The sequence below is a fragment of the Euwallacea fornicatus genome, chromosome 23 (genome assembly GCF_040115645.1).
Source record: "Euwallacea fornicatus isolate EFF26 chromosome 23, ASM4011564v1, whole genome shotgun sequence".
In the NCBI taxonomy this organism is placed as follows: Eukaryota; Metazoa; Arthropoda; class Insecta; order Coleoptera; family Curculionidae; genus Euwallacea; species Euwallacea fornicatus.
In genome coordinates, this window is record NC_089563.1 from 623688 (window position 1) to 640065 (window position 16378).

The 16378-nt window shown below is 32.2% G+C and overlaps 1 protein-coding gene across 1 annotated transcript; it reads left to right on the forward strand.

Moving 5' to 3' along the window:
* Positions 1-3615: 3615 nt before the first annotated feature.
* LOC136346460 (uncharacterized) lies at positions 3616-15485 on the forward strand. Its single transcript, XM_066295634.1, has 5 exons — positions 3616-4279; positions 9847-9999; positions 13016-13199; positions 13646-13956; positions 15342-15485. The coding sequence occupies exons 1-5, from the start codon at positions 3740-3742 to the stop codon at positions 15348-15350; spliced, it is 1197 nt and encodes a 398-aa protein (XP_066151731.1). The 5' UTR covers positions 3616-3739; the 3' UTR covers positions 15351-15485.
* The last annotated feature ends 893 nt before the right edge of the window (positions 15486-16378 follow it).

The window sequence follows — 16378 nt, forward strand, 5'->3', positions numbered from 1 at the left end:
AACTCCCTTAACTGCTACCTGTCTTTCTGGGTTTCTCACCCCCGCTTGGTCACATCCCGGCACCAGATACCCAGAGGATCATCACTCTAATTATCTTAACATAATGTCTTTAAGGATGGTGACGCGGCATTGTGAAATGGAAAGAACGGATACATAAATTTAATAAAATGTTGATGGTCAACTGAATTATGACCTGGTTTTGTACTCCTACAAATTTAATATAAAATTAATGACTCGTGTCTATTATTTCCAAGCAAATCCTCCGTCCAAACCCTAGATTAGCAATAAACCGAATATAAACCCTTCAAGTAACCAAGAATCGACACTAAAAAACAAATATATTTCCAGAAATGTAGTTCTCGTTATGGCCAAGAATAACTCATATATCTGGTTGTAAGATAATTAGTAACCAGTTATCAGCCTTATATTATTTTGCTAATTCTTTCTAAGTAATCCATTTTCAGTGAAAAGGTTGGCGAGTATTCCCACATTACACAGTAAGCCGCAGAAGTAATATTTAAATTCATTTAAAATTCAACAGTGTATTGTTTGGAAAAACGCTAAAATCCATCTATTTTTATTTTTTATGAAGTTTTTTGATGGCAAATTTATACAAGGTGTCCGAAAATTAGAAGTAAATGTTTCGAGGGGTGACTGTACGACAAAAAATAGGCAGAAAACCTCATGTAAACATAGGTCGGCAAATGGACCCTAAGGGAGCTAGACCCTTTTAAAAAGTGAACCCTAATGATGTTTTTTTATCGATATAGTCGAAACGGTTTGGGATGAAGTCATGAAATTTTGACTGTTAACTCAGATTTTTATGGTAAATTAGAAAATTCAAACTAAATTTAAAAATCTTTTTAGAGGTGTGTTAAACAGGGCCGGCTTAGGGAATTTTGGGTCATATCTTTTTTGCTTGTAACTTATCTCACATTTTGACTACATTAATTGAAAAAGCATGGTTTTCTAAGTTAAAAAGGTGCTTTTTGTTGACCTCGAAATAAGGCCCCGTTATACATACAGGGTGGTCCTCCTTTCGATTTTTTTCAAAGAAATGTTACTTCATACTATAATTCTTTGATAGATTTGATACCACAAGCGGTATAGACTATGGAAAACCAATGGTCGGTGATAAAGTTTCTATGGAAACGTTTTTCAACTTTTGACAGTTTGTCAATTTTTTTTTAGTAAACAATTTTTTATCAAATTTTTAATTTAATATATTTTTTTAAATTATTAATTATGGCAGGACTAAATTTATCATACAATAATGAAAGATCGAAACGGTTGATATTAAATATATAAGTATTAAAACACAAAGTGACAGTTATTTTTCGAGGTTAACTCGATGGCGTAAAGAAAAATTGGATTTCCTATTTACAAAACACAAGTTTTTAATGATTTATGATTGTCGACTTTAAGAATTGTTTATGACCACCCTGTATGTTATTTCGCGAGTTTTACTGCAAGTTATGTTTTATTAGCAATTCGTCAAAAAATTGCAGCGATATAACTTTCTCTTTTCATAATAACATGAATCAATGACTGCAACTGTCAAATTTCATCTTTAAATGTAAATATCTCTAGAACGGTTAACAATAAGCGTAAAACGTTTGTTATAAAAGGCGTTCAGAATTCATCGTAGAGTCCAAAAATGCAAATACAATATAGGGCGTTCCGTTTAAAATAAGCGAGTCGACATCTATTTTCTGTATAGCCGGAAGTGCCGCCATCTTGAAAATATTTTTAACGCGTGTCCCCCAACGACTTAGGTATGTTCCCGCCATTTTCAGATTCTTTCCAAATTATGGTTTTCCCGCAATTGATCGAGACACTTCCCGGAGGACCACCCTGTATATAGATTGGCCCATAAACGAGTTACGACCATCAACTTAATTTTTTCAAATAGAAACATTTTTTTTTCAAAATCTACACGAAACCATAAGCATGTTTCATGTACCATGTCCTATACCTAAATCCAACACGTCTCGGGACATTTACGATTGAACACATCAATGAGTAAGACCGTATCATGTGCATAATTAAGAAAGACGGTTTCGGACTTCTTGTCAAAACTTCAGTTATCTCGAAAAGGACTGATTCATATGAAAAAAAGAGAATAACAAATCCAATGAAATGCTGAAAATGTTTGTCATTTAAAGCTAGACATGGCTATCAATAAACTTTCTTTGCAAGTTTTCAACCATTTCTGGAGTTATGGCACGCACTTCTGTTCAGATTATTCTTTCGACTCTTGCAGACCATTTGGTCATATATATACGAATCACGGTAACCTCATTATGAAGTTTGGGAAAGGTTTTATTCAAAAACATGAGTGGCATGTCGAGAACTACATGGTTAATTAAAACGTTATTGCAAAAAAAGCCGAAAGCCTTCTCTATTTAAGCGTTGCTGTATTTATGATCTTATGAATACCAATATGCAAAAAATGATTGGTAGGTACAGAATTGAGAAATGAAAGAAAATATACCAAAATATAACTTTTCAGTGTGAAAAACTTGTCATATTTTTTTTAGGTTTATCGTGGATAATAATCACTTGCATAGTCACCTGCCTACAACTACGAGCTCGACACCCACCAATTGAAACACCTCGCTATCTTACTAATGAAGTATATTTTCCAGGGAAGGGTTAAGCTCCAGTCCTAAAAAATGGAAATCAACCTTCATTGTATTGTGAATAAAGTATGGCTCAAATAAATAGTTTCCTATTAATCCTAACCAAACATCAACCGTAAAAGGAAAGATATTAATATAGTAACGGAAACTGCGAACACTATGTTTATCGGAAGGGTGGTGATCATCTGACTGGAATATTCTATGTAGTGTAGTATGAGGAATGCTAGATCTACTTGCCACCATACGTGTGCTATTTTTAGAAACTTCTTTCGAAAATTCTGATGAATTTTTTCAAAATTTTCATTTTCAAAAATATATTGAACACCAACTGTTGAGAGAGAAAAACATCTAACAACGTTATTACAAATAAAACCTAAATGTTTCTAAAACCATTGAAAATCGAAACTTTATTCAAATTTGTTGTTAGAAATAGCCTATATAATCATCCTTAAAAGTATCTTCCGCTAGTCAGAAAACATCCTGTATTTTTAGAGTCGATTGCTTCAATAAAAATAAAATGATGTAAGCATGATGTCGCAAATTCATTGAGCCTTCAGATCCAGGATATTAAAATTTAAGATTTTTTGAAGGTTTTGCTTTAAGTTTTGAGATGTTAAGTCAAAATTTACCATCAACTAGTCTTATTCCCCAACCAGTGATTTTTTTCGTAGAAAACGAAAACGAAAACAAAATTTTCGAGGAGTTATTTACGATTCTAGAAAAAGGTACCTACCTAACAATAAAAATATTTTCACTTTGGATAGGGTGACACAACAGCTTATTTCATAATTCCCGTAAAGTCCATAAATCTTCTATACAAACTAGGTACTAATCGGTTAATTACGATTGAGATACTTAGTTCATTCAATCCCTCGCACAAGTTCAGCAAACGAGGTACCATTGTAAATTTAATAAATAAGTCACGTGACCGGTTCCCCACCGGTTGAGCGGTACGGTGCCGGCTTCATTTGTCTCCACTAATAAAATGTATCCAGTACTCAAACCAATTGCTTTGAGCAAATTACAAACCCGAATTGTACCTCTTGCAGAAACAATGCAAACATATTGCGAATAGTACTAGCAAAGCGCGAGTCAAAATGCGAGGCAGTATCGCCGGGTTACCTGACACTTTCCAAGGCAATGGTACCACCTATTATACTCTCATTACGGTCTTGGACTTACTCTTTTCCGCGTTAGTTGTCGGACCTTGTGTCGTAACTTACTGGAGGAGTGTCTGGAATTTAATGGACGTTTACGTACTGCCCGAACACAAATTACATAGTGCCGCGATATCCACAGCCATAGGCCTCGGCGGACACTTGTTTTTCATTCTTTTCCAGAAAGTGTTGGATAAAAACTTCCATCCGGACAAAAACCGAATTTGGTTTTACATAGTAAGTCGAACATATACGATGTGTTTCGGGTTCGTATGTGTCAACGGTTGGAGAGGACCGTGGGATCTTCTGACCATACAAACTCAAGAGGATTTCAAGAGTTTAATGGTCACCACTGTTATAGGATTAGTGGCTCTTATTGCCATGAGGGCGGTGAGGAACACATCTTCACCTCCTTGTGTCATAATGAACGACGCACCGGAGGGATATTTCGAAATTTTGACGATGTTTCGAATTACAGCAGTAAGTTGAAAAACTCGTTTCAAATTCAATCTTTGACTAATCCGTATGCTTGTAGATAGAATTTGACAAATTGAAAATATATATGTTACCAATAGTTAAAATTCAACCATTGAAAAGCTATACAGGGTGTTTATTAAATAGTTGTAGAAACTTTAAGAAGTGAATCTTTGACTAATTTTAAGAGAAAAAATTCGTACGAACATGATTTCGTTTCGGCTTAGTTCTTGATATACAGGACTTAAAAAAAATTGTTTGGTATTGTGTTTATATTTTTGTTCAATAACATGTCAGTTTGATGGAATTCTAAATCCCGGGAGTGCTAGTGATGAGAAATTCAAATATTTACTTCGTTTTTTTGTTTACCTTTAGAGAACGCCACAAAATGGGTTTAAAGTTAAACCTGCTTTGGAAACTTGTAAGTTGAATCTCTAAGAATTAAAAAAAAACACCAAAATACATTATTTAGCGTCATGTACCATGTTAAACCATCACTTCATAAATTACTTTCACCAAATTACTGAATATTAGACAAAAATTAAACTTCGCGAATTCTCAATTCTGGATGAGAATTACTTTAACCGTTGGATAGAAAGAGCGGGACCAAAGTCTGGCCTCCCAGATCACCAGATTTGAGTCCTTTGGATTATTTCTATGAGGCCACTTGAAGTCACTGGTTCAGAAAACTTCAGTCCAAAATAAACGAGTTCTAGAAAACAGGATATTTGAATCGTGTGCCATTATTAATCAGACAGCAGATACTCATATATTCGAAAGAATTCGTCGATCAATGTTAAGGCCAATTGATGCATGTATTGCAGTAGGCGGCAGTCATTTTCAGCAATTATTTTAAATGTTATTAACTTATTCGCTTATTCGCAAAAGTAGTCTAGTGTTAATCTTTTAAGTGATCTAAGCTTGTCACATCGTAATATAATCAATAAAAGACATATTTTTGCTCTTATTTTTCAACAATTCTCAGTTATTCAACTTACGAACTTCCAAGCTTCCAAGCTTAAGATTAAATCCGTTTTTTTTTCAAAAAGGATGCTTTCAGCGACAAATACTAAAGTTATGGTTATTTAAATCCAGGTGCAACATTATTAAACAAAAATATAATCAAAATACCAAGCAAAAAAATTTTAATCTAAAGAACCAAGCCCATACGCACCCATATTCATATGAACTTTTTATCTTACATATAGTCAAAAATTCTCTCTTTGAAGTTTGCACAAGTATTTAATAAACACTTTGTATGTAGAGGTCAGATTTTCGTCACAAATGTAAGCCTGTATAGTAAACTTCTTGATTTGATTTGTCTAATGAACCCAAAATAAAATATTTTAAGTTTGATATTTAAAACTGTTCGTATTAATACTCACATATATATATATATATATATATATCATTGTAAGAATTCTTACAAATAGAAATTTAATCTTCCGACTCGGTATCTTGAACAACATTTGACATCTAACTCCTCAAAAGTTCACGTAGGGCAAAAAGTAACTGAAAACTGATACTAAATTTTCACCGTGAATATCTCAGAAGCCCACAGAGGAATTTGGCTTAACGAGAACTTAAAAAATAAACTCTATATATGAATTCTCTTGATATTCATCTATTCTAGTTTGGAGATGTTAATAAAATAATTAAATCCAAATAATACTACAATTTCCCTTGATTTGGCTCTGTTGATATAATTACGTCGTTGGCACTAAAAGGCTTTTAAAATTCTTACTTTCCAATGCAAAATAACTGCAATGTCGTAAAAATTTGCAATAACATTAAATATATTTCCTTTGATTTTGAAATTGTCTATTACTACCAGATCAATTTTATCTTCGTTCCATATTGTATCTTCGTGCCTCATAACCAAACTGCTCCCCGTTCTGTGCTTATAGGGACTGATGTTAACAACACATTACTAATTTGACCCGTAGCTGGGTAACTGCTCTGAAGCTGATTTTTTAGTTAAGACATAAATTCCCCCCTTTTAGTTAACAACTGTGAAAATACATTTCTGCCATTTAACCACTTTTGAGACATACAACCTCAACAATCAAAGAGAACCTTCTTTAATTGCTTGAACCTAAATTGCGCAATTTCTAGAGAACAAAAATTTTGAACAACAAATCTTAAATATTTTACTGATATTTACACGAGCTCTCCTGAATCAATACTATTGCTGAACCCTAATATTTCATAATGTAATTGTTAAGGGGTTCCTTCGATAAATGAAACCACGAAAACGCCAATTTGGTTTATATATAATGGACTGTATTTAATTTGCACTTATATCAAATAATGAAAGAGTTTTGGTCTAAGTAGGAAGAGGGAGAATGCTTAATTGGGCGGGTTACACACTATGATTTCGATCACATCCCGACACTGACGCAGCTTCCACACGAAGAGAAGAAAAAAAAAGAGAAAAAATTACTTCGATTATCCCTTAAGTACTAAACCCGAGGAATTCCAACCAGGGGCGCACCACCACCAAGAACCCTTACGGGTTATGGCTACGCCGGATCCCATAAATCGCGGCCATATAGGGAATATCTATACTAGTCGCTTTTCTGGGAATATTGCAGGCCCAAGAAATTGCCCATCATGGCAATAGTCCCCAACCGAGAAAACTTCCTTTGACTAGTAGCATATTCCCCAGCCAAAACGTACCCTTAGTTTTGGCCTGATGAACCATGTGGTCTGGCACCCAGATGGTATTCTCAGAATAAGTATCGCCATACATGGGCGTAACTTAAGGGATAAAATACAAATACATAACAAAAAACAAAATTAACAACAACAAACAAAAAACCAAAAACTTAAAGTCCCTAACAGTAATAAAGTAAAAATTTCGTGAAATGCCCTTTGATGATTGAGCCATGAAATTTACCCTTGGCGTCATAGTTTATAGAACGTCTGAGTAGTCGTTCTCACGTTTTGATATTATAATTACGTATTAATAATCATATTTTCTGAAGTTACAGTTTTTTAGTTTAAATTTATTTATTTCGTCTTATTTTATTTTATTTAGATTTAAAATGTGACCACAAAATTCGCAACATTTACAACACTGCCCAACACGTTCGAAATACATGAATTTTCGCTAATTGCTTTTATGGCACCCATTGATCTATGAATCGACCTGATAATAGCACGATATTTTCAGAAATTATACGTCGTCGCTATTATCTTTGCTGTTTAGGAAACTCTATATTAAAATACTCCCAAAATAACTTCAAATAAAACCAAAATTTTTCAATCATTTTCAACTACTCATTAAGAACGATATGATTTTCATTGCATCAGAACATCATTCATGGCATAATAATTCGTCCAGAACCACAGGGACATTGTAATGGGTCTGAATGCCAAGACGTATGCAGTTATAGGAAATACCAAAATTTATAACATTTCTTTATAGGTAAGACACGTGAATCATTTACGGCGAAATTCCAACATGGTTATCGGGTGGAAAAATAAATTGGACAATAATATGAAATAGAAAGTTGTGTGAAATAGACAATAGCACAGGCCTGTGTTAGAAATTAACTATCTATTTCCCAATGGAGCCAATGTCACTCCAGAATTTGTTGTAAAATCATAATTAACATTTAACTCGATTTTGATTTTGAAATAAATATAAATAAAAGAGATATACGTACATTTAGTAAAGCACGAACTAAGTAAATTGTATTAATTTACTGTGTGGTAATAAATAATTTTTTTAAGTATTCGGGCATCCAAATAGAATTATCCATTAAAACCTTGAATGACTCGGTTGTAATCACAAAAAGTTTCATAATATCTTCCATATGAAGAGAAAATAAACCCTGAACTTACCTCAGATACTGACATTATCCTTTATTTGAAACCTTAAAATTTCCCTTTAAAGGAGTAGTCATATTGTTGGTCAGATCATGATTGGATTAACTGTTGTGTTAAATATCTTTTGACTGTAAGTGCTAATGTGAATAAACAATACCAAATGGACACTGCGATATTTCACCTAACCATAACCAAGAATCTCATATTTTCTCTTAATACCGGGAGAAAAATCTCTCATCGAGGACACAAGCACACAAGTCGTGAAGCCTCCTCAAAGATTTTCCGCTCTTTAACTACTTTAATAATTAAAAATAACTTCGCTTAAATCGTCCTTTCACAGACTAAAGTTAAAATTGTTAATTTTCTTTTAATCATTTTTATTAACCATCCAAATTATTCAGTACTAAACCAACTTATATCGAATTACTGAACATCAAAATAAAAATCTTGAGACCTTGATGTTTGCGCTATTCGAGGATGCTTTGTTAAGAGATTCCAAATCTTCAAATATATTTCCTTTCGATTATTTTTAGTCAGATATATATGACATCATCATACATCAGAATTCATCACTTCTACTCTTTATACCTCAGCTAAGTCCTCAAATGAGGCGAATAATTAATTAATTATGCAATAATCAATTAAATAGTAAATCCTATATCAAAATCATTTGATCACAATTTTATTGCCTGTTTTCACCCATAAATTTACTAAATTTTGAAAAGCTAAAGCTACGCGGTTTCACAAGTCTCAAAACAGTTTAATAAACCATTAACTATTAATCTGCATTGTCATGAATTCAACGCAAGGGAAAATTTTGCAATATAGAAATACAAAAGAATATATTTTCTTAACATTTTTAAAACGATTTACTATGTAGGTCAGTCCATAGTAAACACTAAAATGTAAACTACGCAAAATCTGCTCTCTTTTTCTATGTGTAAAACTGAATTCAAACCAATCTGTGAAAGCTCATCCAAACATTGATGGATAAAGTAGGAGAAAAGTTACTCTGAAATAATGTCCATAAGCTTCCAAAGCAAAAACTCAAAAAATGTAAAATTCTTATCGACGTCTTATACCTGGTTAAGCAACATAATTTCTGTGACTAAAACAATCTAAATTTTCATAATTCTTTGCATGTTTGTCCGAGTTAATAATTCCCATTATGTTGATTATGCTTTACTAACAAAGAAACAACACATTTCCGGAATCGTATTTTTAACCGTTTTTTATTGGCATGATTTAGATATCCATTTAATTATGACTTTTATTTTTAATATTGATAAACATAAATAATCTTTATTCATTCATCGAAACTGGCTCTTCCAAGATTCTTTTGCACAAACCACCATATTGCCTAGAATCAATAAAATAATTAATTATTTAGGATTATCGTTTTGAAACATAAATGGAACAGTAATAATTGTTTTAACTAAAGCCGCAAAGATTTATTAGTGGCAGCTCATAAAAACACTCATTCAAAAATTAACAAAGAAATTATAGATATCATTAACAATTTAACGACTTTTAAGAACGCATGCGTCAACTGATATTTTTGAAAAATTTTCAAATGGCAAAAAATTACAAAAATGTTTGGAGCCATTAAGCTTTTCGTCTTCCATAGAAAACGCACGTGACCCTTTTGGTTTTAGATGAGACAAAGTGAAAAAATCTAAAATCTAAAAATTTTCGATTGTACCTCTGTGAAATGTAAAACTCTTAAATTTTGCTTTCAGGTCACAGAACAATTCTCACTCTTTCTGCTCGATTGTCTATTCTCTGTTTTCATTGTGGGCGTGTTGGTGGTCTTCGTATGGAGAGGATTATGGCACATGTTAGACATATTTCTCTTTCCAGATGACTCATATGCATCAGCCCACGGGAGTTTGGTGAGTAAGTATGACTTATCACTTCATAACGAGAAACAATTACTTAAAAAATAAAACACATTCACTAATCTTTCTCTCAATCTACAGGGTGTCCGGAAATAACGTTGAAATTCTTTAGAAGGTAATTTTATAAATAATTTTTTTAAAGTTCTTGTAAACATAGTTCAAACGTTGCTTTTAAAAAGGGCTCAAACCCCTTAAGGGGAGAACTCTGAAAATATTTTTTTCGAAAGAGTTTCCGCTAAAATTATGAAATACGGTACACTTCAATACTTTGTAATGGGAAAACTTTTTTGTGTTAATAATTACATATTTAGTTAGGGGTGTCAAATACAGCACACATACAGGGCATCACGATTAAAATCAGCAATTATTTACACAATTTTTTTCTCAGATTTCCTCATTTAAAGGGTTCTAGTCCTTTAAGAAGTAACTTTGGGGTATGTTCATTATAATTTTTTTTGTTATTTTAATCTCTAGAACAATCTTCCAAAATAGTCCGACGTTAATTTTCGGACACCCTATATAGGGTGTCCTGCAATAGAATTTACAGCAAATACCTCACAACCCTGTAGAAAATTTTAAAAAATTTTAATAGAAATATGTAGATTTATATTGAAGCTTCAAATTGAAGTGATAATAAAATATACAGAGTGGCGCATAAGATTATGACGAAGGAAAATTGGAATATTTTAAATGATACACTGAGTATATTTTGTCATATTTGAGTCCCTAGTCGAAATCTAGAAGTATTTAATATAGCATATGCTAAATTCAAAATTTAAAATTAAGAGTTTCTAAAATTATTAATAATTTTTTAAAAAATCAAACTTTTGAAGAAGTCCTTCTCATCACCTATTGGATAGGATTAATTACTTTATAAGTAAAGAAAGCCGAACTCAGCCCCTCTAGATTTTTTTTGTTTATCAGGCTTTTCGAGTTAATTTTGAAATCATAAAAGAGCACATTAGAGAGACTTGCCGTGCAGTTATGTATGCAGTATCGTACACTCGATATGATACGAAAAGCTTATACTAGAGAACTACTTCGACGATTTGAAGCACGATTAAGATCTCAAGGAGAACAATTTGAACATATTTTTTAAATACCGCTTTCGTATTGTGATAATGAATATTTATTGTCTAACTGGATCTTATTTTTTTATAAGTGTGTAAATGAATTTTTTTGAATACTCAACAAAAATGCACTTCACAATCTCTTGATATTAAGTGTAGCATATGCTATATCAAATATGCCTAGATCTCGACTAAGAGCCCAAATATACAACAGTGTACAGGATGTGCCACTTAAAAAAAGTTCTTTCGCTATAGCTTTATGCGCCACCCTGTATATTTATTTATCAATTCAGTTTTTATCACCCACACAATCGTACATACTTCCATTAAAATCTTTTGTTAATTCCTACAGGGTTGTGAGATATTTACTGTAAACTCTATCGTAGGACACCCTGTATAGTGATGTTTCTTACCTCGTTACCATATCAAACTCAATCATTTGCACATGACATCGCGTCTCGGATTAATGACGATATTTAACTCAAGCAATGAGTACTTTTTCGTACACTGCATTTATGATATTATGTAGATACCTGTATGCAAGAGGAAGCTCCAAAAAGCTTACTCCGACTAAGCCTTAGCTCACCGGAAACTCTTCATATACAGGGTGGTCGGAGACGTTATGTCATGAATTCTAGGCGTTATGGAGAATGCTAAAATAATGTTAGTAATTCATATTAAAAAAATTCCTAGCGACCTTCGTTACCAAATTATTCACTGTTAAAGTAAGATGAGTCGTTAAATCGTATTCTCAAGGCAACTGACTTCATTAAAAGCCATCACCCCGTGTTATTTCGAGTACAAAAGAAATGTTTAAAGAACTTTCGAAAATATATTGCAGACCAAGGTGCTCATGCTGAGCATTTTTAATAACTTTAACTGTAACGTAATACCATTTTTATAACAAACTATTATTTAACTATTAGCATGCATAGTACATGGTCATAACAAAACATGATTTTCTCAAAAACGATGCAATCCATCGATTAAAGCAAAGTATCCCCTTTTTTGTAGAACAATTATGAAAAATTACCTGTGGAAAATATCCTGATATCATAACTCACTAAAAAAATTAATTACTTTAAATGAGAGACCTTGACTTCCCCTATATAAAGATGACATATAAAATATCTCTTTACATATGAATATAAACATGCTATAAGTTATGTAAACACTGCACTTTCATTGTTACCATGATAATTCTTCGAAAATATAGCAAAATTTTTTTTTTCAACTCATTCCTCTGAAAGAAAATAACTTTGTAACGAAGGCCGCTGGGAATTTTTTTATAACTACTAACAATATTTTAACGTTCTCTATAACGCCTAGAATTTATAGCATGGTCTTTCCGGATACCCTGTATAGGTCATAACTGCCTCATGAATGAAACCTTCAATTATAGGGCTCAATGACTATAATTTACTCCACAAATCCCCGAAAAATGAGGCAATTTTTTTTATTTACCATATTTGCAACAATTGTTTTGGCCTTCCATTAAATTGTTGGATAATTTAATAGCCGGACACGCGACAATTTGCCAATTTTCCGAGACAGACTCAGACTGAAATTCACCTAAAATTGTCTATTTTGGAAGTAAATTAGCATATGCGAAGAAAGATTAAGAAAACTTCGTACTCATTGAAACCACCGGAGAATAATGGTATAGTGTATGATTTATTCATTGATCATTATCGCAACCTACTTGTGTAACCACCAGTAATAAATAGGAATGCAGTTTAGTTGATCAGAATGTAATTAGCAAAGCTTTGTCAATACTTCACCTTGGCTTTAATTGGGGAAAAGGAAATATTCCTGCTACAAGAATTGCACAAATTAAGTAAATTTCACGGATATTTGGTGGTATGTAAATGTAAAGTTTCCCTTGATAATTTTTTTATGTTTTTTTAACAAATCTGTAAAACATTACCGTCCTTTTTTAGGTTTTAGGATATGCAATCATAGCTGCAGTCTACCTTCTCCAACCTTTGGTTAGAAGTATCTGCAACAAGCTTTCAGGAGCTTCAAGACTGCTCTTTGCAGACTCTTTCGTCATATTTGCATTGCTTGGAACGGTCAATGTTTGGAGGGGCATATGGAATTCTCTTGATATTTATTTTTTACCAGGTGTGTTCAATTCTATTAAAAAAAAACTAGAATCGTGTCGAATTACTAGAGCTTAGCCTGATCGTCTTTTCAGTGAAAAATTAACTGAGATTAAATATAAACTCGAGTGATTTATCTTTGGAAAAAACATAGGTTTAATATATAAAAAAGTCATTTTAAAAAGGCTAAGGAGTAAATGAAATTAAACTTTTATATCGAATTTTTGGAAAAAAAATCAACAGATTGGGCTAAGTTTGGTTTAATTTTCATTCTGAAATTCTGAGCTAAAATTATCTGAAACTGAGTATAATCCACGTAAATGTACCATTGAAACCAACAGTTCGAAAATTTTGTACTATGAAAAAATCTCTAAACTAGTTAGAGTCGCCTCTGAATTGTTGTCGGCTTATTGCTCCTTTTAATTCATCCGCATTAAAATAGTCTAACAAATAAACATTTACTTCCAGACAACATGGCTCTAAGCTGCTGGATTACACTGGTGGTGTCCTCAGTCTCTCTCATTTTACTTGGATGCTCCAACTCTATTGTGGCGAAAGGTGTTTTCATAGATGCAGAAGAGCCTGATGGAAAATGCGTGGTTTTACCTTGCTACTATTTCCGGATAATTTTTCAATCGCAGAAAATTAAGAAAATCAACAACAAAAAAGCTCAAATCGCCAATAAGCAGAGGAAGCAGGACAATACATCTGTCGATAGCCACGTGACCATATCCATCACTACAATTAGCACAATCGTAGAAGAAAAGGACAATTTGCAGGTATTTATATATTTTTTATTCTTTAATTATCAGTCTCGGTTTAGTTTTCTTAATTTTTTAATTAAAATGATTTGGTTCATTGAAGCCAGCAATTTATGGACAAAACAAATAACCAATTTAATAAAATGCGTAACTAAGAACTTTTTAAAAGGATTGGGCAGATTAATGTAATTACTAACCATAGTTGGTTGAAGGTGCTATTGAAAAAGAATTAAATTGCTTTAAAAGTATACAAGGTCCGTCATATATATGAAATAACGGCAACGACTTTTTAAACAACTTTTCTATCAAAAAATTATTCAAGTAGAATTTACAGGGCTAATTTGTTATCATTTTTTAATAACCTTGAATTTGTTTAGTTGCCCCATAAAAATCCAACGAAGATCTACTTTTATTTTTCAAATGTGACTCTCTATTTCTGACTTATTTTATGGAATCTGCACTTATTTGCGTATAAATACATGTCAAATTTTATTAGAGGGTGAAGAAAAAAAGCCGAGAAAAAATTATTTTCAATATTTTATTAGAAAAAATTAAACTCGATCAGAAAAGCAAAATAACAAAAACGCACTGTGTATATTTTAAACATCAATTAAAAAGCATTCCGGAAATTCCAATTTTCTTCTTAGTGAAATAGAATGGCAAGCCTGATCATGTGATTTAAATCCCTTCGACTTTTTCCTTTGGGATCAATTAAAAGTTTAAGTTTATAAAAATTAGAGAAATAACGTAAACGACTTAAGAGTTCGTATCGTCGTGTTTGGATAACGACGGAGATATTTTGAGCAAATGCTTTGAACATTAAATTATAATTAATTATCGTAAGCAGTAATTCCTTATTTTGCTTCTCTCATTGAATGTAATTTTGTAATAAAATAATGTTTTTTAACTTTTCTTATCTAATTCAAATTAAAGTTGATATGTCTCTATGCACAAAAAAGTGTACATTCCATAAAACAAGTCAGAAATAGAGCGTCACATTTAAACAACGGAAGTTGGACTTCGTTGGCATGTTATGGAGCAAAAAAAAAGTCTAAGGTCATCAAAAAGTGAGAACAAATTAGCCTTGTAATTTTTACTTGAAATGTTTTTTTATAGAGAAATTATTTTAAAAGTTCTTGCCACTGCTCCATATATTTGACAGACCCTGTATATATTTAACTAGGTCAAGTTGTAGTAATTAGATACTATTCAATCGATAATTAATAAGCTTCTTAACATCTTACTCTTAGGTATATGTTCAGGCTTACAATATCGAAATGAAGATCACTTAAGGTTGAGTCGAATTGTGCATCAAAATTGAATCTCAGCTAACCCCAACTAGCCCGAAGTCTACGACGTAATTCGGAAAATTCCAACTTAATAATTTAGTTTTCTTGTTTCAGGTTACATGACAGTTATCAATCCTGCTGTATGAACAAAATTGTACATATAGCATTAAAGATGTTCCTTTTCCAGAACAAATGATATTACGCTTTAGATTACTTCTGTATGATATAAATTATAAATAAATTATACTAAAAAACGTTTTAATTTGGTCTCGATGCCTGGAACAAATTACAGTAACACGGTTATATTCCTGCCCATTTGAATAGTCACCCTCTTCAATTTACAGCATACTTAAATATTTAGAAATTTCTTAAATGTTATTAAACCACCTTGTACATACGATAAATCTAAATCTGTGACCACAAAGCCTACCAAGCAGCATTGACAACGCAAAAATGAATTAGCGAATTAGCAGGGGGCAACTTCCTTCTTTATTAGTTAAATTACTCTACAAAGCTTAATTTGTCGGTCAGGATGTCACCGTTAATGCTAATCTGTGTTTATTTTCGATGCAATTTGTCAATTATTTGCCTCTTGCTTCCGGCTTTTCGGCGATATAAGTAGTATATAAGTCTGTGCTATTGCTTTATTTGGATATAATTTAGATATCCATTTAAATTAAAAAAAAAAAAACTCGAATTTGAGTAAAGAGGAAAATCGGAAATTTGTATTTACCCAAATAAGGATTATTTGAGTTACTAACGAGCAAAATTAATCTTCTGAATCTCTGTTACATTAGAAGTATAAGAGATGACTCGTAACTACATAATTGGATCTGGAAAAAATAATAATGAAGCACTTTCCTTACAAAAACTCATAAAGAAGCAATATTAGCTCTTATTCCGACATCGAAACTCCTTAAAAATTACTAAAGTTTACAATTGGAATGTGCCGTTTACGCAGAAGTGAGTACAATACGAATACAATTACTTTTTGGAATTAGAAAAACAGAAATGTCCTTGCAAATTTCAATAAGACTGAAGAACAACTGCAAACGAGCAATACTTTTAAACAATAGCTCATCTGCAGATGATTGGTTATACCTTCACTTAAACCAAACCAAGAACGTGTTCCATTCATCAGATATATAAAC